This window comes from Mustela putorius, unplaced genomic scaffold (assembly GCF_011764305.1).
Source record: "Mustela putorius furo isolate JIRA1106 unplaced genomic scaffold, ASM1176430v1.1 tig00003834_pilon_pilon_pilon, whole genome shotgun sequence".
Classification (NCBI taxonomy): Eukaryota; Metazoa; Chordata; class Mammalia; order Carnivora; family Mustelidae; genus Mustela; species Mustela putorius.
The window spans coordinates 27,248,203-27,271,368 of NW_025421987.1; the positions used below are offsets into that span (position 1 = coordinate 27,248,203).

The following is a 23,166-nucleotide window of genomic DNA, read 5'->3' on the forward strand; positions in this document are numbered from 1 at the left end:
ATACTATTTTTATCCTGAAAGATCCAAGTTTTCAAAATGGATATAGAATTTACCTTCATAAAAATACATTTAGAATTTCTCTCAGAATTCTGGCTTTTGAATGTATTTTCTTGGGTTTTGTAATGAAGGTTTACAAAATCTTCATTTGCAATGCTTTAAAGCAATCATAACTTTTTTGTAAGTCCACCAACACCATAAAAATGGAATATTAACGTTTAGAATGAATATCTATAGCCATATTCTGAGTATATTTCAGAAGGCAAAGATAACCACTTAGTATGTGTCCATATTTCTTACTTTAAAATATGGAAAAAATTAAAATATGGGATTTATAAATTCCTTAACAGTAAAGATATAAAGTATCTATAAAAAACTAGCACTGAATAATTGGTATTTTATCCCCTCAGAGGGTATTAATGCCCTATTAAGAGAAAATTTACTTAACAGAAAAAATCCCATTTATTATAAAGATTGGAAAATAAGAGTCTGGCCATGAAAACAGAGCATGAAAATAATAATGGTGACACTGTTTTTACCAGTCCTACTAATGCTGCTACTGACAAACATTAATTTAACAGCTTCTGACTCTGGCACACATTTACATTGTTTAATTTTATCCTCATCGGGGGTGCATGATGGCTCAGTTGGTTAGGCATCCAACTCCTGGTTTTGGCTCAGGTCATGATCTTAGGGTTGTGTGATTGAGCCCCCAATTGGGCTTCATACTCAGCAAAGAGTCCGCTTGAGATTCTTCCCTACCGCTCACCCACCCCCCTACACTCTCCCTCCCTTCTGCTCCTCCCCCAGCTCAAGCTCTCTCCCTAAAATAAATAAACAAACAAACAAACAAATAAATAAATAAATAGATAGATAAATAAATAAATAAAACCTTTAAAAAAGATTCTTTCTCTCCTTCTGCCCTTTCCTCCTCCCTCTCTAAAAAATTATCCTCATAAGTAGATAACAGTGGGAAATATTATTGTTATTACAAATAAGGAAACTAAAGCAAAGAGGTTAATTGCATACTCAATTTGCATATATAGAGCACAGCCTGTCTGGGACTTAAATCCATGTTGCTATGCTCTTGGCATATCACAAAGCACCACGTCATAACTAACTTAAAGGACCCAGGCTATGACCAATTTCTTAGGTGTATCTATTTTTACCTTAATGTAGAAGGGACATGTAGAAGCAACCAAATTTGGATGTATTTATTAGAGGTAATACATTCCTGTCAATTAAAAGACAGATTACTGACAGAAGCCAACTCAGGGAATAAAGAATATGTTTCACTCTCTTTTTGCAATCGTTCTCAATCCTTTCTTATGAAACAATTTCCAGTGATTTGAGAGAATTAACCTCTGCATTACATGATCTGCTGGTTTCTAAAAGATTACATTTGAAATCAAGTGGTATTTAATAAAATAATAAAACACTAAAAATAAACAGTGCAAAAAAGTAGAATAGACTGTTAGGATATATGGTCCAACATTTAAATATACACTAGGTTATGATTAAATATGGACTTATTTCCATCTAGAAAATATTGCAGCTAAAGAGATATAGTCCATTTCCATGAAAATTGTTATCAAGTCCAGTATCTTATGAAGGATCTTAAGCAGCCCATTAACATTTAGTAACAATGTTACAAATGTAATTGGTTAGATAGAGAAAGTACACCCTATTCATTATTTTTTGGAGATTACAAGTTTCTACAATGAAAAAAAAGTTACATGATGAACCAGAAAGGAAAATCCTTTTGCTCTTAAAAAGTTAAATCAGATATTGAGACACCAAAGGGAATATGTATTAGATGTATTGGATTATTAGATATATTAACAAATTCCACCTTGAAGTCCCACATCTTTAAGACTAATGAAATTTTATGGTTTCTATGGTTCTATAATAACTAAGTTTCAGTCTGTCATGAGAAATCCTTATTAGTATACTACATGAATTGGGAATTTTGACTTTTTGATCCATGAGATAGTCAATACTCAAGAGATTGTTTTTTAGATATTGGGATGGTAGCGCCTACTGGCATAGTCCCAAGTGAAGAAGCAGGACTAGGCAAATCCCCAGGAAATATGAGCAATGGCTGATTCTTTCTCAAAACAAAGGCAAGGCCTTCATGAAAAATGAAATTCACAAAATATGGTTAAATAAAAAAAGCCCAGTTAAGCAAAATAGGCTGTTTCAGCAAAAGTTTCCCAGACCAAACAGTTTTGTCTGAGGAGAAATAACTGCTGTTTTCTTCTTTATTCACAGAAAGCTTGTCAGATGCTGAATCTCCCACTCCCCACTTGCCCTATGTACTTTCCTTTCTCCATCCTGACAGCCTCTCAGTGGGGCCCTCTAGACCCTGTCTACCTGTCCAAGCATAGTAGGACATGGACGGCAGGAGCTCTGTATAATCCCCCTATTGGGTATATTCCTCTAGCTGATTCAGCCTCTTCATCTTTTCTCTCTCCTCTCTAGTTTGACTAACCTGTTCACTATGAAGAAATAAATTCCCATATAATAAATTCAAATAATGACTCCCTTCTTATTTTTCACAGTCACTTTTAGAGGGATTAGGTGAGTGATAGCAGAACTAAAATTTTCTGAGGTGAGCGGAAAAATGACCAGGATTAGAATTCTAAAAAAAATTTCTCCTAAAATAACTGAATAACTTTCAACCCACTGGAAAATTCTAGGTCAATCTAGGAATTAGTTTTGTGAAATGCAAACTGGTGTAAATATCATCAGCACTGCCAACTTCTATGTCCTTTGTTGTTTTCTTGATAATGGAAAGATCAGATCTATCTTTATACCATGAAAAAGAGTTCTGAGGGGAGATGGAAGGAATACAACCTAAAGAGATTAAATGAACAGAAAGCCCATAATGAGGACATAGATGATCTTTTTCCATCATATGACATTTCTGGCAATACAGCTCTGCTACAACTCACTACACCTGAGATATACCTTATAGGACATAGTTTGACCCAGGTACCACATTCACATATCAATGCTTCCCACCAAAGTATCTTACCAGTGACGGTATCATTTAGTGGCTTATCCCAGTCCAGGATGACAAATGAGGGACACCCTTCCACAGTGACCACAGTGAGGTTGGTAGGTGGGTTCTGCGGTGGGCTGGTGGCATTCCCTTCAGTAGCATCCTCTTTGGGGAACCGTTTGACAGAATCAGTGATGGAGCAGGGCCTGTTTTCAGGTTTTTGGATGTATCGCACATGAGGACCTAAGAGAGAAAGGACTCTGAGATTTAGCCTTGTTTGAGCGTGTACAGAAGGTGGAGGTAAACTCAAATCTATTTATCTGTATGAAGACATTCGGTCTCACATTATAAACAGATAGATGAAGGCAGTGCTGTGCATTGTTCAAACTTGTGAAAATTTAGAATTCCTGTCTCTGAGAAACATGATTTAGATGTTGTAGCTGGTTTAATTTTCTAAATAAGTTTATCTTATGCTAATATCCAAAAGTAATTTGGTCCCCCTGAGCATGTTTTAAATTGCATAATTTATGGGGCAGTGGAAAGAGTACTTGAGAGGGTGTTGCTTTAGAAGTGGTGAATAATTAGCCCTACACTAAACAGAGTTCTGGTCTAACCTAGTAAACCTTAAAAGCCAGACTCAAAAGGGTCAAGTGGTTTCAAGTAATTTAAATATGTCCAGGATGAAATTCAAGAATACTTTAGATTTAAAAAAAAAAAAAATCCAGCACACCAACGTGAAATAACAGGAAAATAATACCCATAATGAGGAGAAAAATAAACCGTGGAAATCAATCTAGAACTTGCATGGATGTTAGTCGTCAAACAAGGACAATAAAAACATTATTGTCACTATAATGTATGCGATAAAAAAAGAGATATAAACAAGACTGAAATCAAATTTCTAGAGGTGAAAACTAAAATGTATAAGATGGAAAACACATAGGATGATAGTAGTATAGAGATGATATTGCAGAAAAAGTTTAGTGACCTTGAAGACATAGCAATAAAAACTACCCAAAATAAAAGTGGAGAGAAAAAAGAATTAAAAATAATGAACAGAGCATCATTGAGTTGTGGCACAATTTCAGGCAGTATAATATACACATAATTTTAGTATCTGAGTAGAAAAGAGGCAGAAAAAATATTCAAAGAAATAATGGTGAAAAATGTCCAAATTTGATAAAACCTCTAAACCCACAAATCCAAAAAAGTTCAAAGAAACCTAAGCACAACAATCATGAAGAAACTATACTAATATAATTAAGTTTCACAAAACCAATGGTAAAAAGAGAAAAATTTTTAAAGGAGGCATAAAAGACAGATCATATATAGAATAACAAAGATAAGGATTATGGCAGATCTCTCAGTGGAAAGAATGAGAGTGAGAGGACAGTAAAGCAACGTCTCTAAACACTGGGGAAAAAACCTTATCATCTATAATTCTATAACTAGTGGAAATATCCTTTTTTAAGAAAAGTGAAATAGGATATAGTGAGAGGACATAGTGAGAAGGTGGTCATCTTCAATCAAGGAGAGAGGGCTCAAAAGAACTCAAATCTAATGATACCTTCAAAATTCAACAGAATTCAAAACCAACAGACAGACCCACACTAAAAGATAGATTAAAGGACATTCAGGGAGAAGGACAATGATACCAGATGGAAATATAAATCCACACAAAGGGATAAAGAGCATGAGAATAGTAACTATATATGTAGGTAGGTACAATAATTTTATTATTTCTTTCTAAAAGATAATTTACCATTTAAGCATAAAAAATAACAATTTAGTGTGATATATTAACATGTGAAAGTAAAATGTATAACAATGATAGGCCAGGAGGAGAGAATATTTGCCATACTAAGGTAAAGTTCTTTCACTATTTGGGAAGTTGTAGAAGTAAGAATACGCAATAGGGAAGACAGTCTCTTCAATAAATGGTGCTGGGCAAACTAGACAGCTACATGCAAAAGAATGAACCTGGACCACTTGTTTATACCATACACAAAAAATAAACTCAAAGTCAATTAAAAATTTAAAATTGAGATATGAAACCACAAAACTCCTGGAAGAAAACATAGGCAGTAATTTCTTTGACATCGGCCTTAGCAACATTTTTCTAGATCTATTTCCTCAGGCAAGTTAAACAAAAACAAAGACAATCAGGACTACATCAAAGTAAAAAGCTTTCACACACCAAAAGAAATTATCAACAAAACAAAAAGGCAACCTACTGAAAGAGAGAAGATACTTGAAAATGATATATCTGATAAGGGTTTAATATTCAAAATATGTAAAGAATTTATACACCTTGACACCAAAACCCACAAATGCTCCAATTAAAAAATGGACACATGACATATTTTTGCAAAGGAAGACATTCAAGTGGCCAACAGACACATGAAAAGATGTTCAACAACACTAATCATCAGGGAAATACAAATCTAAACTATAATGAGATATCACCCTACACCTGTCAGAATAGCTAGAGTCAAAAAAACAAGAAATACTAAGTGTTGGAGAATATGGAGAAAACAGTTGTGTCCTACTGGTGGGACTATAGATTTGTGCAGCCACTGTGGAAAACAGTATGAAGTGCCTCAAAAAATGAAAAACAGAAATACCATATGATCCAGTAATTCTACTACTAGGTATTTACCCAAGGAAGATGAAAGCACTAATTTGAAAAGATATATGCAACCCTGTGTTTATTGCAACATTATTTACAATAGCTAAGATATGGGGATAACCCCAGTGTCCATTGACAAATGAATGGATAAAGAAAAATGGTACATATATATAATGGAATATTGCTCAGCCATAAAAAAGAATGAGACTGTCGTTTGTAACAACATAGATAGACCTAGAGGATATTATGCTAAGTGAAGTAAGTCAGACTGAGAAAGACAACTACTGTATTTTACTTATATGTATAATCTAGAAAAAAAATCCACACAAGTGAACAAACAAAAAGCAGAAACAAATCCATAAACACAGAAAACAAACTTATGGTCGCCAGAGGGTAGGAGGATAGGCAAAAATGGATGAAGGGGAATGGGAGATACAGGCCTCCAGTATGGAATGAATACAGACTAGGGATAAAAAGTCCAGCATTGGGAATAGAGTCAATACTATTATAATAATATATGGTGACAACAGTAACTACAATCGTAGTGAACATAGCATAATGTATAGAAAAGTTGAATCACTATGTCGGCCCACCTGAAACTAAGGTAACATTGTGTGTCAACTACACTTCAGCTGAAGAAAAAATCTAAAGGAAGGCTGGAAAAGAGGAAAAAGGGAACATGAAAGGTACTGAGTTTTACAAGGTTTCAGGACATAAGATCATTATATAAAAATTAATTTTTCTACATATTAGCAATGAATAATTATAAATTTAAATAAAAATACTATTTTTATGGTTTTATGTACACTGAAAACGAAAAAACACTGGTGAGAATAATTGAAGACTTAAATAAATTGTAAAATATACCATTGTTCATAGGTAGGAAGACTTAACCATGGTATGGCTGTCAATTTTTCCCAACTGACCCATGCAACTCTAATATAATAAAATTCTAATAAAAATATAACCAGGTTACTTTTAAGACATTGAAAAGCTGATTCTAAAATTCAGACGTAGATATAGAGTACCCAGAATCATCAATACAATACCAATACCACAATAATACAAACATGGTGGTATTGATGTAAAGGCAGATAAATAGATCAATGGAACAGACCAGGGAGCTAAAACATTTCTTCATATATGTAGACAATTCATTTTTGACAAAGGCAGAAATGAAATTCAGTGGAAAAAGTAGTTTTTTTCAGCAAATGATGCTGGAACAATTTTACATCCTCAAGCAAGGTAACTGATTTGTTTCACATCTTGTATCATATACAAAATTTTACACAGTATGGATTGTAGACCTAAATGTAAAAGTAAAGAATATCTAAAAAACAGCAGAGAAACTTCTAAAGGGAAACAAAGGGTCTTTGTGACCTCTGGTTGGTCAATGGTTTCTTAAATATAACACCAAAAATACAGTGTATAAAAAAACCAAATTAATAAACAGATTCATTAAAATTAAAAAACAGAAGTCACATACTAGGAGAAAAAAATCTGCAAAGCATGTATCTGAAAAAGTTCTTCTACCAAAAAAATACAAAGAATCTTAGGTAGCCTGGGTGGCTCAGTCAATTAAACATTAAATTCTTGATTTTCACATAGGTCATGATCTAGGGGTCTTGGGATCAGGCCCTGCATTGGGCTCTGCACTCAGTGAGAAGTCTACTTGAGGATTCTCTTCTTCTCCCTCTGACCCTCCCCCCGCTGATGCATGCACTCTTCCACTCTCTCCTCTCTTTAAAATAAATAAACCTTTTAAAACTCTGAAACTCAACAATAAGAAAATAAGCAGTACCATAAAAAATGGACAAAAAAAGGGCATCTGTGTGGCTCAGTGGGTTAAAGCCTCTGCCTTTGGCTCAGGTCATGATCTCAGTGTCCTGGGATCAAGCCTCACATCAGGCTCTCTGCTCAGCAGGGATTCTGCTTCCTCTTCTCTCTCTGCCTGCTTCTCTGCCTACTTGTGATCTCTGTCTGTCAAATAAATAAAATATTTTTAAAAAAATGGACAAAAGGGGCGCCTGGGTGGCTCAGTGGATTAAGCCGCTGCCTTCAGCTCAGGTCATGATCTCACAGTCCTGGGATCGAGCCCCGCATCGGGCTCTCTGCTCAGCAGGGAGTCTGCTTCTCTCTCTCTCTCTCCGCCTGCCTCTCTGTCTACTTGTGATCTCTCTCTGTCAAATAAATAAATAAAATCTTAAAAAAAAATGGACAAAAAATTTGAACAGGCACACCAAAATAGGTGGCTCAGCATCCTTAGTCATTAGAGGTATGCAAAGTAAAATCATAATCAGATACCACTACACACCTGTTAAAATGACTGAAATTCAAAATACCACATAAGTGTTGGTAAAGATGTGGAGGAACTGGAAGTCTCATACACTGCTGACAGAAAGGTTAACAGCACAACTACCGTGGAAAAAATCTATAGTTTCTTAAAATGTTATAGTCTAGCCACTGCTCTTGTAGGCATTCATCCAAAAGGAATGAAGGCATATACCTATACAAACACTCACACACAGCAGCTTTACTGGCAATGTAAAAAAATTAGAAAAAGCCCAAATGTCATAAACAGGTTTAATAAATACTTATATATCCATAAAGCAGAATATCAGTCAGCAATAAAAGAAATGAACTATTGATACATGTTGCAACATGGATGAATCTTAAAATAATTATGCTGAAAGAAACCAGACCAAAAAAAGTTCCTACTATATTTTTTCATGTACATAAAAATCCACACAATGCATACATATTTATAATAAAGCATATCTGTGTTTTTCTAGGAACTAGAGATTTGGTGGAGGAATGAAATGGAAGAATTGTAAAAGTACATGATTACACTCTTGGAGTGTCATATATTGTGATGATAGATTCATGGGTGTATATGTATGTTAAGATTTATCAAATTCTACACTTCAGAAAAAATATTACAAAAGAAAATACTGGGCTCTATATCATTGCTCTCTTACTATGGTTGATTTGATACTGTTCAAAAATATTTTCTGTGTTTGGGGCGCCTGGGTGGCTCAGTGGGTTAAAGCCTCTGCCTTCGGCTCAGGTCATGATCTCAGCGTCCTGGGATCGAGTCCCGCATCGGGCTCTCTGCTCAGCGGGGAGCCTGCTTCCTCCTCTCTCTCTGCCTGCCTCTCTGCCTACTTGTGATCTCTCTCTGTCAAATAAATAAATAAAATCTTAAAAAAAAAAAAAAATATTTTCTGTGTTCATGGAAGGAGTATACTTCTCCAGTTTTCGATTTGAGGTTGGCTATGTGACTTTGGCCAATGGATAGTGTCAGGTTTAAAACAAGGGGGAACTTGAAATGCTGTTGTGCTTTTGAACTCACCACCCTTGACTTTGTATTGTCACCAAAATGGCTCCTTCTGAGTCACTATTGGTCCTTGATCCTCAGGACCAGAATGAAAAAATGTGGAGTATAGCTACGCCCAAGCCACAGGAGGCCCAGCTGAACCTGCTGCTAGAAGCAGAACCACCCAGTCAAGCACAGCTGAGATCAGCTGACCCTCAGGTGACTTGGAGACACATGAGAAATAAATCCTTATTAGACTATGCTACTAAGATTTTGCAGTTATTCCACAGCAAAAGCTAACTGATAGTTGCACCAAAGACAGCTTTGTCAAAATTGAGACTTTGGAGCCGATCGTACATACCTTTGAATCTGGGCTTCCCAAGAGGATCAGTTTCTCTTGTTGGACTTGAGCTAAAGTCAGTTATATTAACTGTGAACAGAAGATAAGAAATTATTTTAGCAAAATATAAAAAATTTCTTAATAAAAGAGTATTAAGAACTCTAAATATTTAATATGCCTCCTGGTCAATTGCTTGTGATCTTGATTTCCTTTATTATAATTATACATACTATCCACAATAAATGGCCTTTAATTGTGTCCTGCTGCAGGTGTTCTGAGTATACTAAAAAATGATTTAAAGATTAAAGTAGGCAATACTCAGTAACAAATCAATATATGTATGACTTATTTTTTAATTAGGTTCCATTCCCAAAGTGAGGCTTGAACTCATGACCCTGAGATTAGGGCAGTGATCAGCTGAGATCAGGCAGTAGAGCATGAGTGGCATCCTCTACTGACTGAGCCAGGCACCCCAAGATATGTCAATAATAATGACATCTGATTTAGTGAGAAGCACTGAGTAATCTAGATCTTTTCAGGAAGATGTCTCTAAAAAACTTGGGTACTTTCTTCTCTATGAAGGGAAGGACCATATTCTATCTCAAAGCTTTAAACATGAATATAATTTCAAAATTTAAAAAGACTCATATTGACCATAAAATTGAACAAAGCAGATAATCCCGAACTGAGACACAATTCCCCCTAACTTGAAATCTTTCAGTACTTCATAGCTAAGCATCCAGTGTGAAGTGAATGACATACTAACCAAGATCTTCTCCTGATGCAGGAGCTGTTGGTTGCTTTTCATCTGTCTCTGTTCTCTCTGAAGGGGCTTCCGTAGGACCGAGTGTGGCCCTCAAGGGTGGAGATGTTACTCGGCCCGATAAAATGATTCCTATAATGTGGAGCCAAAGTAGTCAGGCTTTATAGGAGCACTGCCAAGTTCTCATTTATTCTATAAATATTTTTCAGCACTTAAGTGTAAGTTAAGAGAAAACAAAACCAGTGTCTTTGATTGAAATAGATGTGTGAGCCAAATATACTGAAGCATTATAGATATGGTGGAAAAAACTGGATAAAGTCACAGAGAAAGAAAACAGACAGAGTAATAATGTCTATGGAAAAAGATGCAGGGTCGGTGGGGGGAGGGCAGGAATGCCTTCACAGAAGTTGTGCCAATAAAGAAGTGAGATAATCAGCAGGGAGGTACGAGAGCTATATTCTAGGCAGAGGTTGCAGGAAGAACCAAGCCAGAGAAGCACAAAACTACCTGGTGGGTTTAATTTAAAGGGGTGAGAGCTGAGATACCTTGGGGTGCCATGAGAGCTGACTGTGGAAGGACAGGAAAGGTCAGATCGTGAAGGGCCTTCCATACCACAGATTTGGACATTGTTTTTAGGGAACAAGGACCCACTGAACGATTTTTACTAGGAAAATAATGAGATGAGAAGGGGATGAATGGTCAGGTTGCAAGTCTGGTGGCCAAGAGGGAAGTCAAAAGATGAAAGTAGTTGTTGAAGGCAAAGGCAGAACAGGTGAACTACATATGGAGCAGTGGGATTAGGTGGAAGATGTTTTACAGGAAAGCTCTCAAGGAGATGGAATGGCTTGACCTGGAGAGTAACTGGCAGGCATGGATCGGGCTGGAGAAGAAGGAAAAAGATGCTTACTATAACATCTGTTCTGTTGACTTCTACAATATATTCCTGCCCTGCTGCACAAGGTAGAGCTGCTAATGTTTTATCCCTCGGTCTCTCCCCTAGTACCATAATACTGGTACTATGGGAGGCTGGTGAACAGGGGGGGGGCTTTCAGTAAAAGGTATAGGATTTCATTTTAGGAGATAATGATAAAGAGATGACAGGACCTCACATTTTCCATTACCCCTACTAGGTTGGCAATGTTGAAAGGCCTGAGTGAGCTTCTGTCTCACAACCTTTAAAAAGGAAAAGTGAATTGGGGGAAAGCAGAAGGGGAGACAAACCATGAGAGATGTGGACCCTGAGGAAAAAAACTGAGGGTTTTTGAGGGGAGGAGAATGGTGGGTTGGGTGAGCCTGGTGGTGGGTGTTAAGGAGGGCACATATTCCATGGAGCACTGGGTGTGGTGCATAAACAATGAATCTTGGAACACTGAAAAAATTATATTATAAAAAGAAGCGAACTGGCCTAGGGGTACAGGGATGGTTTCTGGGACCTCACCCATCCAGAATCAGGGCAGAAGCCCAAGGTCCACTGGACTTCCCAGTGTCCGGTTTTGGAGGCCAACACAAGCACGTGTCCCATGCTCCAAAGACTAGTCTGTTGCCTAACCTAGCCTGCCAAGAAGGGCTTGTGGTTGCCCAGGAAAATGAACATCACAGAGAGAGAAGGTATATGACCAACATACCTGTACTTCCTGGCTTGCCAGTGACATTATTTGGTGGTAAAGGTTTTCTTCGTGGGGGCACAGGTCTAGGTGGCAAGTGAGGGCGGCGAGTGCCTGGGACTGCGGCTACGAGATTATATTCCAGATAAAGCTGGTATAAAGATTTGCTCCATAGACATGTCAGGTTTTAAAAAATAACATTTGGTAAGTAGCAATTGGACGACAGAGAAGAGATTCCACAGAAAAGTGTCTATGAGTAATATATTCTGATATTCATCTAAATCAATTTTGGTAATATACCTAGGAACAATGAAGTCCATTAACATGTGGAAAAATATCCTCTAATTATAGTCTGTTTGCCTTTTGAAACTCAACAGATGTAGAGAATTTAACATTTTTAGTTTCTCTGTAGGCACAATAGTATTTCTGAGTTTCATTGTCTCCCATTGCCTTTGATTTTCAGACTACAATTTCTAAAGTCATTTTAGCTTTAAATTGTTAAAGGATATAATTTCTCCTTTAGTGGATGCTTCATCCCACCACCAAAATCTATTATATCATTATAACTGAAAAAATGCTTTCCAAAAGATTACAACAAAGCAGCCTTGACAGCAGAAGCAATAAACCTATGCCTGTGGAGAGCAGGGTCAATATGGACAGTTGTGCATTGCACAGGGGCCCTTGGCAAGGGATACATGAGCTGGAGCTGAAGTTTAATATGCACTCTGCTCATCCATCTGTGAGCCCTGGTGCAAGCCTGCACACTCAGAGGAAGGGCACATTGTACCAAAGAGTCTGCCTAAAGAGCAGAGGGAAGAGGTACCTTTTAATACGATGCACAAGTCATCTTTTCATACTTTGCCCAAAGGCTGGCAAGGCTACACGTGTCTAGAATAATCCACCTTAACCCAAATTTTAAGTCTTGTATTACAGCTTAAAAATTCACCTCTTTCTTTGCATGATATATATTGGCTAAAAATCTTGAAGCAAAAGTGGCAACCTAGGAAAATGGCTTGTGACTTTAAGTACTCCTTGGGAGACTAGCGAGGGTACATTTGGGCATGTGCAGGGGAGTGAGTGGGATAACAGAGTATGGATCTGTAGCCCAGGTGTTAGTACACCAGAGTAGGTTTTCATAGCAACCTTGTAAATGGCATAGAATTCTTAATGCAAACCTTTCCAAGTCACCAGCTTCATCATTTTGGCCTATTATATAGAACACAGTCTTAAATTAGGAACATAAATCCCATAAGACAAAAGGATATTGTAGTAAATTACACAAGAACAAAACTTGAACATGGTGAGAGCTAGAACCCAAAGTGACTCTTCAGCACTTGTCCATTGTGACCCTTTAGAACATTATACAAAGTGATTCTTGAATTAGTACCCCATCAGAAGCTCTTGTAAATATTTGATGTGTGCTTAGAGCACTTTCATTTTCCCAAAGATAATATTTTATATTTTTAATTTTTTTGGGGGGGGGAGAGATTGAGAGTGAGTATGCACAGGGTGGAGGAGGGGCTGAGAGAGAGAGAGAATCTTAAGCAGACTCCACACCTGACACCCGACGCAGGGCTCCATCTCACAACCATGAGATCATGACCTGAGTCAAAATCAAGAGTCGGATGCTTAACCAACTGAACCACCCAGGTGCCCAAAATGGTACCTTTGGGTACTTCTAGAGAAACATTCTAAAAAATATATTTTATTTTAGAATGTTTCTCTAGGAGTACTGCTGGCATGGTTCTTTGAGAGCTGTATGGATGCTGTTTTTGCTACAATTTTTGACACTGCAGTTTCTGCCCAAGTAGCAGAGAAGAGCAAAGTAAGGGAGTCAGTATTTTATTCCTTACCTGGTTTTTTGGTGGAGTGTGTAGAGTCCATGGACACATTTTTACCAGCACCTGATGGCTTTGGGGCTTGCTTGACCCCTATGAGCAGAAGGAATGAAAGGAAGTGAGTAAACAGCAAAAATGTGTTAAGTGTTTTTTCACAGAAGTTTGGTAATCAGTGATAATGTGCATTCAAAGCAGAACAGTGGCACTGGTGTTTTTGTGCCCAGACATTTTAATTGGCTTCTCCTGTCTGCATAGAGAAAATACTCAGAGCACTATATTCATTAGCTGTAATAATTTTTCGGAAGAGTTAGTGTTTAATTATGGATCATGGTATTGTCTTAATTTTCCATGATGCCCACACTGTACTGCCTTCCTGGGTGGTATGGTCTTACCAGGCAGACTTTGTATTCAGTGACTGGCCATTTTTTGTCAATATTCATGAGTACATTCTGCGGTTTTAAAAAAAGTTTTCCTCCACCCCCCTAAAGCCTCTTAAAATTCCAATGTGTTTGGATTTATCCTTGGTAAGTTGACTTTAAAAATATTCCTGGAGAAGCCTTGGCTATCACTCTGGTTAGGCCACATACTGGACTTGTAACTTTGAGACTTATAAATTAGTCCTGGGCAGGCAGAGAGCTCCAAATTGCTATTGGAAGAAATTGATCTGAAAAGTGTTTTGTGTGAAATTTTATCTCCTATGTCTCTCAAATATAATCTGGTGGTTATTAGTCATTGACCTGAACACCCATGCCAAGAGTTTGAATATCTATCCTAAAGAGAGGGGGAGCCAATTTAGGTTTTGTCTTATTTTTTTTGAATTATTATGTTTTTACCTTATAAAATAATCTTCCCCAATGTCGCTGACAGTCATCATTAAGAAAGAACAGAAACAGACATTATCCATGCAAACAGACAAGGATCTGTGGACTCCGGGAAACAAATGGAGGGTTTTAGAGGGGTGCGGTGGGTGGATTGGTTCACCTGGGATGGGTATTAAGGAGGGTATGTATTTCATGGAGCACTGGGTGTTATGTGCAAACAATGAATCATGGAACACTAATGAAGTACTGTATGGTGACTAACAGAAGATAATAATAAAAAAATTCTCTATACTCTGAGGATCCGACTGTAATTCACATACTTAAAAAATCAGAATACTAGTATTCTAGTATATTATTATTAGTATACTATTAGTATACTAGTCCATAAATGAACAAGGACAACCAAAATCACCACCTTGTTTTGAGTATTCACTGTGTTCTAGGGACTATGTAGAGACTTTACACACTCAATCTCATTTACTGTGCAGGCAGATATATTAAAACAATATTGATTAAAATACAGGAGAAACTTTGCCAAAAATCAGGTATTAGCACATTAAGTGATGAAATTAATTATTATAAATCAACATTTTAATTAATGTAGAAATAGCATTACAATTATTAACATTATCATTATTATTAATACTATAATAATTATAATAAGCATTAATTTATAAACCCCGGTACGGCAATCTCATACCCTCTGCTGCTTGGTTAGAAGAGTATATATAAAATCATGGTGAATGTTTGTAGGGAGCCATGAATTAAGTGTTGCTTATTTGTAGTAGGGAGAATGTTTTTGAGGTCAATGGTTATTTTGTGGCTAATCCCACAGGCATGGCAAAAACAAATGGCTCATTAGTCTTCTTCCTGTACCCACTCTCAGTGTAATGTGTTCATTTGGGTGTTTTTGTTGGAAAAGGACTCATTTGTTCATGGCATAGAGGAATGGAAAGTACTTCCACTGTGGGATAACCTGGTTTGGTGAACCTGATTTACCACTACTCTTTGAGATTAAAAAATGTATTGTGTGTTCCAGAAGGCTAGTAGATTGTGTGTGCCTGTAGTCATTCTTCTTCACAACACTTTCCCAAATCTTTCTAACTGCAAAACAAAAACAAAGCATTTTGGCTCAAAGCACCTTCCATATTCAGTGCCTTATTTGATCCATAAAACCCTTCTGTGTGGGATATATACCATCCAGATCCTACAGACGAAGAAACCCAAGGCAGGGGAGGATTAAGCAACTCAAAGCTAGGAAGTATTGGGACTGACAGGCATGCGCCTAGCAAAGCCTAGCTCTTAACCACTAAGTGGCATAACACAGTGTACTGTCAGCTTCTTGCTTCTGTCATTCCTCACAAAGAGGCTAAGGGACATTAGCTTTAGAGTCCTATCTTCTGCCTTTTGGGTGGTTTGAGGCATCACCACTGTAAATGGCCCTGGATGGCAAGCATGTGTCATCCGAGCATGCCACTAAGACGTGGGACTCAGAGAATAGCAGATTCTGTCAGTGGACAGTTCTGAGAGTGGACAGGTCCTCTGAGCCACAGGTGCTCGTCAATTGGAGATACAGGAGAGAATCCAAAACTCTGCAGGCCTACTTTATGAGTAAGACCAAAGATACAATTTCCCTGGCTTTTTTTCTAATTAAGAGAAAAATCAGCAGAAACCACCTATTGTGTCAGCTTCTCTATAGGTAGAGACAGAGGCATCTTACTATTAAATATAAGTACCCAAATCAATCATCAGCTAACCTGGACTTTCTTCAGCCTTCAGAAACAGATAGAAGTTGTCAGGGTAGAAAAATGTTGTTAAGAGCCTTGCGAAAGGCAGTCATGGGGCTGAGGGACAGGGCATTGAACTGGGCACAGGGGGATGAACTCCGGTTCTGGCCATGCCTACATCTTACTGTGGTTTGCATGTCAGCCAGGCAGCAATATGAGCACCAGGGCCCACACTCCAGTGAACTTCTTTTGCTCTGAATCAGAGAGCAAGTGAAGGCCAAAGGTAGCAGAGAGGCGGCAGGAAGGCAAAGGAGGAAGCCAGGAAGAGAGATACTATGGAGAAAGAATTCTCAGGAATTGGCACTTAATCAGCCAGTCTGGCCCAGGCTGTGACCTGAATTCTTTTTCCCTCTGGCAGGATTAATCAACATATTTTCATAAGGGCAAAACTAGCTCTGGAAGTACCAAATGCAGCTTTAGCATGAGTCCCCATTTGCCATATGGGAGTTCTCCAAAAATCTCTGGATTTACTTAGCAGTTTATTGTCAAAAATGAAGTTATGATTTTTAACCATGGTAACAAAAACATTGCACACAAACACAGTAAACTGAAAATTCATTTCCAAATGTATTAGACACTGTTTCCTGTGACCAAAAAAGGGTGGTCTTTATGCATGATTGGTCTCTGTGCCTTTGTCTCCAAATCTCAGCACCTTGCTCAAAAGCCAGGAGTGATGAGCCAGCAGACTGGAAGGGTTAGCCACAGCCCAGAAAAACACATTCCTCATCTCGGAGGAGTCTGGTTTCTGGTTGTCAAGCACACTATATGGGGGCAGTCAAGTGTGGATTCCTCATTAGGAGGCAGAGAGAGGAGTCTCAGGCTCAAGTATGTAACATATCTGCTAAACCACATGTGTCAAGTTGGTTTCCAGACTATATTTTGCCTGACACATAATGGACCTTCAACAGAGGACCTGTATAGCTCAGCAACTTCCTTCCATAGGGAGAAAGTTGGAGAATAGAAGTTAGCCTACTCTGTGCTGGACAGAGAGCAAACATTTTCAGCTTTGCGGACCATATTGTCTCCGTCACAATTATTTCACTCTACCATTATATTGTGAAAGCAGGCTATGTTTCAACAAAACTTTATTCATGAAAATAGGCCATTAAGCCAGATTTGGCCTGTGGGACTATAGTCTGTGTGACCTCCTGGTCCAGGGCATGCTTGTTGCATCTCTGCAGTGTAGATCTGAAGTTGGCTGTAATTTTTAGAACACATCAGTGAAGCTGAAACACGTCTCTGGAAAACCTGTAAAAGCAGAATGCTGGAAAATGACCCACCTATAACCTCAACCTCTGTAGGGTACTTTCAGACTTTGAGGTGGAGGCATATTTATAAATGTAGCTAAGAAATGCATATAAAGCAAAGCAAATATCTGTAATGATGTCATGAAATAAGAAACCTGGCTCAAGACGGTTTATGAAATCATCTTTGGGTTTATGAAATCATTGCAAGATTTTTATAGAGGCCTAAATAATCAAATGTCCATAGTTTTAAGACCTATGAAATCTTGGGTTTATGAAATCATTGCAAGATTTTTATAGAGGCCTAAATAATCAAAGGTCCATAGTTTTAAGACCTAAGGGCACAATCTTACATGGCCTAAAACCATGAGGAATATGTCCTATACATCCTAAACACTGCCTTTATCAACTGATTTTTCTTTTTAATGTAAAATATCTGGGCTGAAAATTTCAGCAAGAAAAACTACAGGAAAACGTATGTGAGATGGATGAATAATAAAGATAAATATTCTGGGCAAGATGTCACATTTGATTAGAAATCAGTTGACACAGAAATTAAGTCTCATTAAGATTTGATAGAAACTATATGTGAGTGTGGATGAGATAGTGGCCTGGATCTGAGGAGAAAATGAACTAAAAAAAAAACAAAAACAAAAACAAAAAAACCCTGCATTTTTAGTAAACAAGCCAGAAAAAAATTATGCAGAATCAAAGTAAGGTGGACTCATGTAATTCATTAATCTGGAGAGAATAGATTTTAAGACACTCTTCTCATGAATTTTTAAAAACCTTATTCCCTAAGCAAATAGTCTAAGAGCTATTAAATTTTCCATTCATTATATCCTACATGTAAACTATGATTTCCAATTTTGGTATCATTTACTTCTTTTTTTGCCTTATTACATTGGGTTAATACTCCACTACTCTTTTCATTACATGTCATCTATGATTTCCAATTTTTATACCATTTACTTCCTTTTTTACCTTATTGCATTGGGTAAATACTCCACTACTCTTTTCAGCATAGCTGGTTAAGTAGGAATCCTTGTGCTCTTGATGTGAGGAGAAAAACATTCAGACAATTAAGTATGATGTTATTTTCAGGTTTTTCAGATATGTCCTTTATCACAGTGAGGAAAATGCCTTCTAGTCTTCGTTTTCTGTGAGTTTCCATTATAAAAGGATTTTGTCTAATTTTTTTTTTAATTTATTGAGGCAGTGGTATGATTTTTCTCCTTTTCTCTGTTAATGTGATGAATTATATAAATTTGTTTGGCTGTTGAGCCAACCTTGCATTCTTAAGGCAAATATCATTTGGTTGTTATGTGATATTGTAGTAGATGTAGAAATGCATCACCTTGACATGGTGAGGCTCTCTCAGCTAAGGCTGATTCTGAAGGAACTGAAAGAGGATGCTGTCTGCAGACTTCATTCCCTGCAGATGGGCAGCATTCCCCAAATGGGAATTCTATCAGATGATAGAACATATGCAATGCATTTTGGTTGGGGATGGAAGTAGAGCAAGGAAAGCAGAAACTGAGCTCAGCTTTGTCTTCCTGTGCTCACCAACCCATTTCTACTAGTGAACAACTAATTAAAATGAAGAAACTCTGTTAAGAGGCCATCCTTCCACAGTTTAACTAGATGAATTAATACTACAAAGTTCATTTCATCTACAAAAAAGGGTAATAGATGTCAGTCTGTGTTACAAGGGGCTCTGGAAAAAAATGTTTGTATTGCAAATAGACTTATAATAATGCCTTTTTATTTCTTCTGGAAAACAATTAGCCTTTTCATAGTGAGAACCAATGCTTGATTACACTAAAAGTTAATAACTTTCAAGTTTGACCATAGCTACCTGTTCTTTCATTTGCTTTGTTGACACAAATGCTTTCTTCTATTTTCCCTTAGTCAAACTCCAGGGAAGTGTTTTGACTATTAACAAGGTGGTTCGTTTAGACCCAGATTGTTTATGTCAAACTGAGAAACTATGCATTGCTTAATCCCACAGTTGGGAATAATAATAATAAAAAGAACAGCTGAGCACAAATAGATATTGGAATGCTTTCTTGCTTTTCATGAGTCAGGGATTTATAGTAATTGCCTCATTAATTAGTTTGAAGAAAAGTGTATTCCTAGAACTTCACACACTGTAAGAACCTATAGAAAAAAAACTTTAAAACAAATCTACATCAAAATCAAAAGCTTCTGCACAGCAAAGGAAACAGTCAAGAAAACAAAGAGGCAACCCACGGAATGGGAGAAGATATTTGAAAATGACAGTACAGAAAAAAGGTTGATATCCAGGATCTATAAAGAACTCCTCAAACTCAACACACAAAAAACAGACAATCATATCAAAAAATGGGCAGAAGGTATGAACAGACACTTCTCCAATGAAGACATACAAATGGCTATCAGACACATGAAAAAATGTTCATCATCACTAGCCCTCAGGGAGATTCAAATTAAAACCACATTGAGACATCACCTTACACCAGTTAGAATGGCCAAAATTAGCAAGACAGGAAACAACATGTGTTGGAGGGGATGTGGAGAAAGGGGAACCCTTTTCCACTGTTGGTGGGAATGCAAGTTGGTGCAGCCTCTTTGGAGAACAGTGTGGAGATTCCTTAAGAAATTAAAAATAGAACTTCCCTATGACCCTGCAATTGCACTACTGGGTATTTACCCCAAAGATACAGATGGAGTGAAAAGAAGGGCCATCTGTACCCCAATGTTTATAGCAACAATGGCCATGGTTGCCAAACTGTGGAAAGAACCAAGATGCCCTTCAACGGACGAATGGATAAGGAAGATGTGGTCCATATACACTACAGAGTATTATGCCTCCATCAGAAGGGATGAATACCCAACTTTTGTAACAATATGGACGGGACTGGAAGAGATTATGCTGAGTGAAATAAGTCAAGCAGAGTCAATTACCATATGGTTTCACTTATTTGTGGAGCATAACAAATAGCATGGAGGACATGGGGAGATAGAGAGGAGAAGGGAGTTGGGGGAAATTGGAAGGGGAGGTGAACCATGAGAGACTACAGACTCTGAAAAACAATCTGAGGGGTTTTAAGTGGTGGGGGGGTGGGAGTTTTGGGGAATCAGGTGGTGAGTATTAGAGAGGGCACAGATTGCATGGAGCACTGGGTGTGGTACAAAAAACAATGAATAAAAAATAATAAACAAACAAACAAATAAATAAATAAATAAAATCAAAATGATTTTTAGACCAAATATCTTCAGGTATTATTCATATCTCACTCTCAATAGGGAACCATCATGGATTTATTTATATATGTATTAAAAATTCTTATTAACATGCTTTTTTCATAAGCACGCACATGATTTGTACTGTTAAAAAAATATTGCAAGTGCGTGGGTGGCTCAGTTGGTTGTGTTGAACTCTTAATTTCGGCTCAAGACATGGTTTCAGGATTGTGAGATCGAGACCCATATGGGGCTCCGCATTGGGCATGGTGCCTGCTTAAGATTCTCTCTCTCTCCCTCTGTCCTACTTCTTCCCCACCTTAAAGAAAGAAAAAGAAAGAAAGAAAGAAAGAAAGAAAGAAAGAAAGAAAGAAAGAAAGAAAAGAAAAGAAATGATGCAATCCCTTATTAAGGCATCTAATAACTACCATTTATCCACTTAGTGAGTTAGGTGTTTGAACTTTAATCAGATAACTGTCTTAGTTATCTGCATGACTCCTATTTCCAGAGATCTGGTTGGATTAGGGCAATGTCATTTAATTCCCAAATTAAGCTGAATGTTTTGGTAATGTTACTATGCCTGTAGCCAGTATGATTAGCTGTTAGTTGCTCTTGTTAGACTATCATGTTCCACACTGCCAACAGTTGCAGGTCTTATAAAAAAAATTGTAATGGTACTGGTGAAACTACCAACAAAAAACAAAGTGATTATAGTCTTGAAGTTTGAGCCTATATATGGAAAGTGTTTCTGAAATTAGAGAAAACAGTTATTTTGATATTTTTATCCAATAATATATATTATACATATTAATCAGGATCTTTTCAAGAATCAAGACTATACATGGTAGCTGATTTTATGGACTGAGTTTAGAAAAGAAAAATTCTTTTTCTATGTTTTCAGACACTGGAAATTTTGATTTTAGAATGAGTTACAATTTCCAATTCCAGTTACATTAAGAACTTCCAAAACTGGTGAAAAAGAAATTTGAAGTGTGAATTCAATAAAAATACAAATTTTGAATGAACATTTTTATAGTTTGGAGAGGATCATAAAGAAGTAAATTTGTGATCATTACCTGTTCCCATTCCATTCCCTTTGGGTGTCTTACTGGGTTTGAGTCTACTAGGTCTTGTAGTTGTCTTATTCAGAACTACAATAAAGTGGGAAATAAATAGGTCAGAAATTTTCTTGTTAAAACCTTGCAATCAAGGCAAAAAGAAGTTCCCAGAGAATTGGAAGTCATTTAACATGGCAACAGAAAAATGATCGCTTACTAAAAACTATTGTTTAAAATATAAAAACCACAATTCTGGTTTAAAAATCATAGACTTGAATGTGGGAAGAGTGACCTGATTTTTTACTCTGAGGTTATCACTGGCTTGAAGAACTAACTGGTAAGGGAATTTATAGGTCTAAATGGGAAATCCCTCAGTTAATTTCTAAGCACTAGATACATTTCAAAACAGAACTGAAGAAAGATCAGGACTACATATATACCCAATGAAAACCCAATGAAAACTTGAAGCATCTTTACATGCCAAGGCCTTAATTCATGACTCATAAGTTGGTGGGTCTTTTGCAGGGGTCTCTACATAAAGGTGTTCCCTCTTAATCTGGTACAAGTTCACTGTTGAACACGGAGTATGTTGAAATCATTTTAATTTCTCTTCCACTTTAGGGAGAGCCAGAACATTGCCAGTGCTTTAAGAGGTCACTTGTCATATCCTCTGGAAGACTCTTTAAGGAAAAGCACAAAGTATATTGTGGTTGGGAGAGCAAGCTCTGGAGCCAGAATTGCTTGCCTTCAAATCTACTTCCTACCTCTTCTCATGCTTTGGCTTCCTCAACTGTACCCCACAAGACACTTGGCAAGCCCTTAGTCAATGTTAGCCATTGTTGTTATGGTTTCATTATTGTGTATAAACTTTTACTATAGCCAGCCACACATCAAGCTCATGGTGCTCATGGTACAGAGGGCACATGGAGATGTATTTGTTTATAAAAGATGTCTGTGCCTTATTACCTTTGGGTCTTGGAAGATTACAGCCAACCCACCCCACAGAACACACACACACACACAACCACACAGAATCCGCAGAAACCGAAGGATAAAATGATTTCTTTTCCCATATGCCCAGAGAGATGTAGACGAAGAACATTAATTTATAAGCCAGCTTCATTATTTAGAACTTTAAGTTGCCTTAGAATTGCAGCAACAGAATGTCAGTGTCTTTGGTACATCTTGTGCTTTAGCACAGGAACAATTTACATGAATCAGATCAGCCTCTCCAAGTTAACTTCTCCTTAACAAGCTCCAGTGACAGAGATCCTAGAACTTTTGGAGAATTCAATAAATGTAAATTATTTTCCAATGATTATCATTTTTACTGTATATTACTTATAAAATATGTGTCTATGTGTGCATATACACATGCATATGTATATGTCTGAAGGAATCAAGGAAATATGTTCTCCCAGAACAAGCATCTTTTATACTAGAATAGACCATCTCTTCTTAAATATTATTTGAGAGCTAGTAATATCTGAATAGCTAACTCTAATTCTTTTCCTATAATTGCCATGGAAAACTGAAGGAG

At 37.2% G+C, this 23,166-nt stretch overlaps 2 protein-coding genes across 44 annotated transcripts in view; one reads left to right on the forward strand and one right to left on the reverse strand.

The window, feature by feature from the left end:
- TFG (trafficking from ER to golgi regulator) overlaps positions 1 to 2,531 on the forward strand; it is a 63,249-nt gene extending 60,718 nt beyond the window's left edge. For both annotated transcript variants that reach the window (XM_045088272.1, XM_045088273.1), the window contains exon 9: positions 2,269 to 2,531. In XM_045088272.1, the coding sequence (XP_044944207.1) occupies positions 2,269 to 2,478 (210 nt within the window). In that variant the 3' untranslated portion in view covers positions 2,479 to 2,531. The remainder of the gene's footprint in view (positions 1 to 2,268) is intronic.
- Positions 1 to 23,166, reverse strand: part of LOC101691019 (ABI family member 3 binding protein) — a 248,767-nt gene that overhangs the window by 26,902 nt on the left and 198,699 nt on the right. For 38 of the 42 annotated variants that reach the window (XM_013045552.2, XM_013045541.2, XM_013045542.2 and 35 more), the window contains 6 exons: positions 21,645 to 21,719; positions 13,507 to 13,584; positions 11,675 to 11,779; positions 10,053 to 10,181; positions 9,308 to 9,376; positions 3,035 to 3,244 (listed from right to left, as the gene is read on the reverse strand). In XM_013045552.2, the coding sequence (XP_012901006.1) occupies positions 3,035 to 3,244; positions 9,308 to 9,376; positions 10,053 to 10,181; positions 11,675 to 11,779; positions 13,507 to 13,584; positions 21,645 to 21,719 (666 nt within the window). The remainder of the gene's footprint in view (positions 1 to 3,034; positions 3,245 to 9,307; positions 9,377 to 10,052; positions 10,182 to 11,674; positions 11,780 to 13,506; positions 13,585 to 21,644; positions 21,720 to 23,166) is intronic. The other 4 variants (XM_013045546.2, XM_013045543.2, XM_045088267.1 and 1 more) reach the window with 1 other exon arrangement.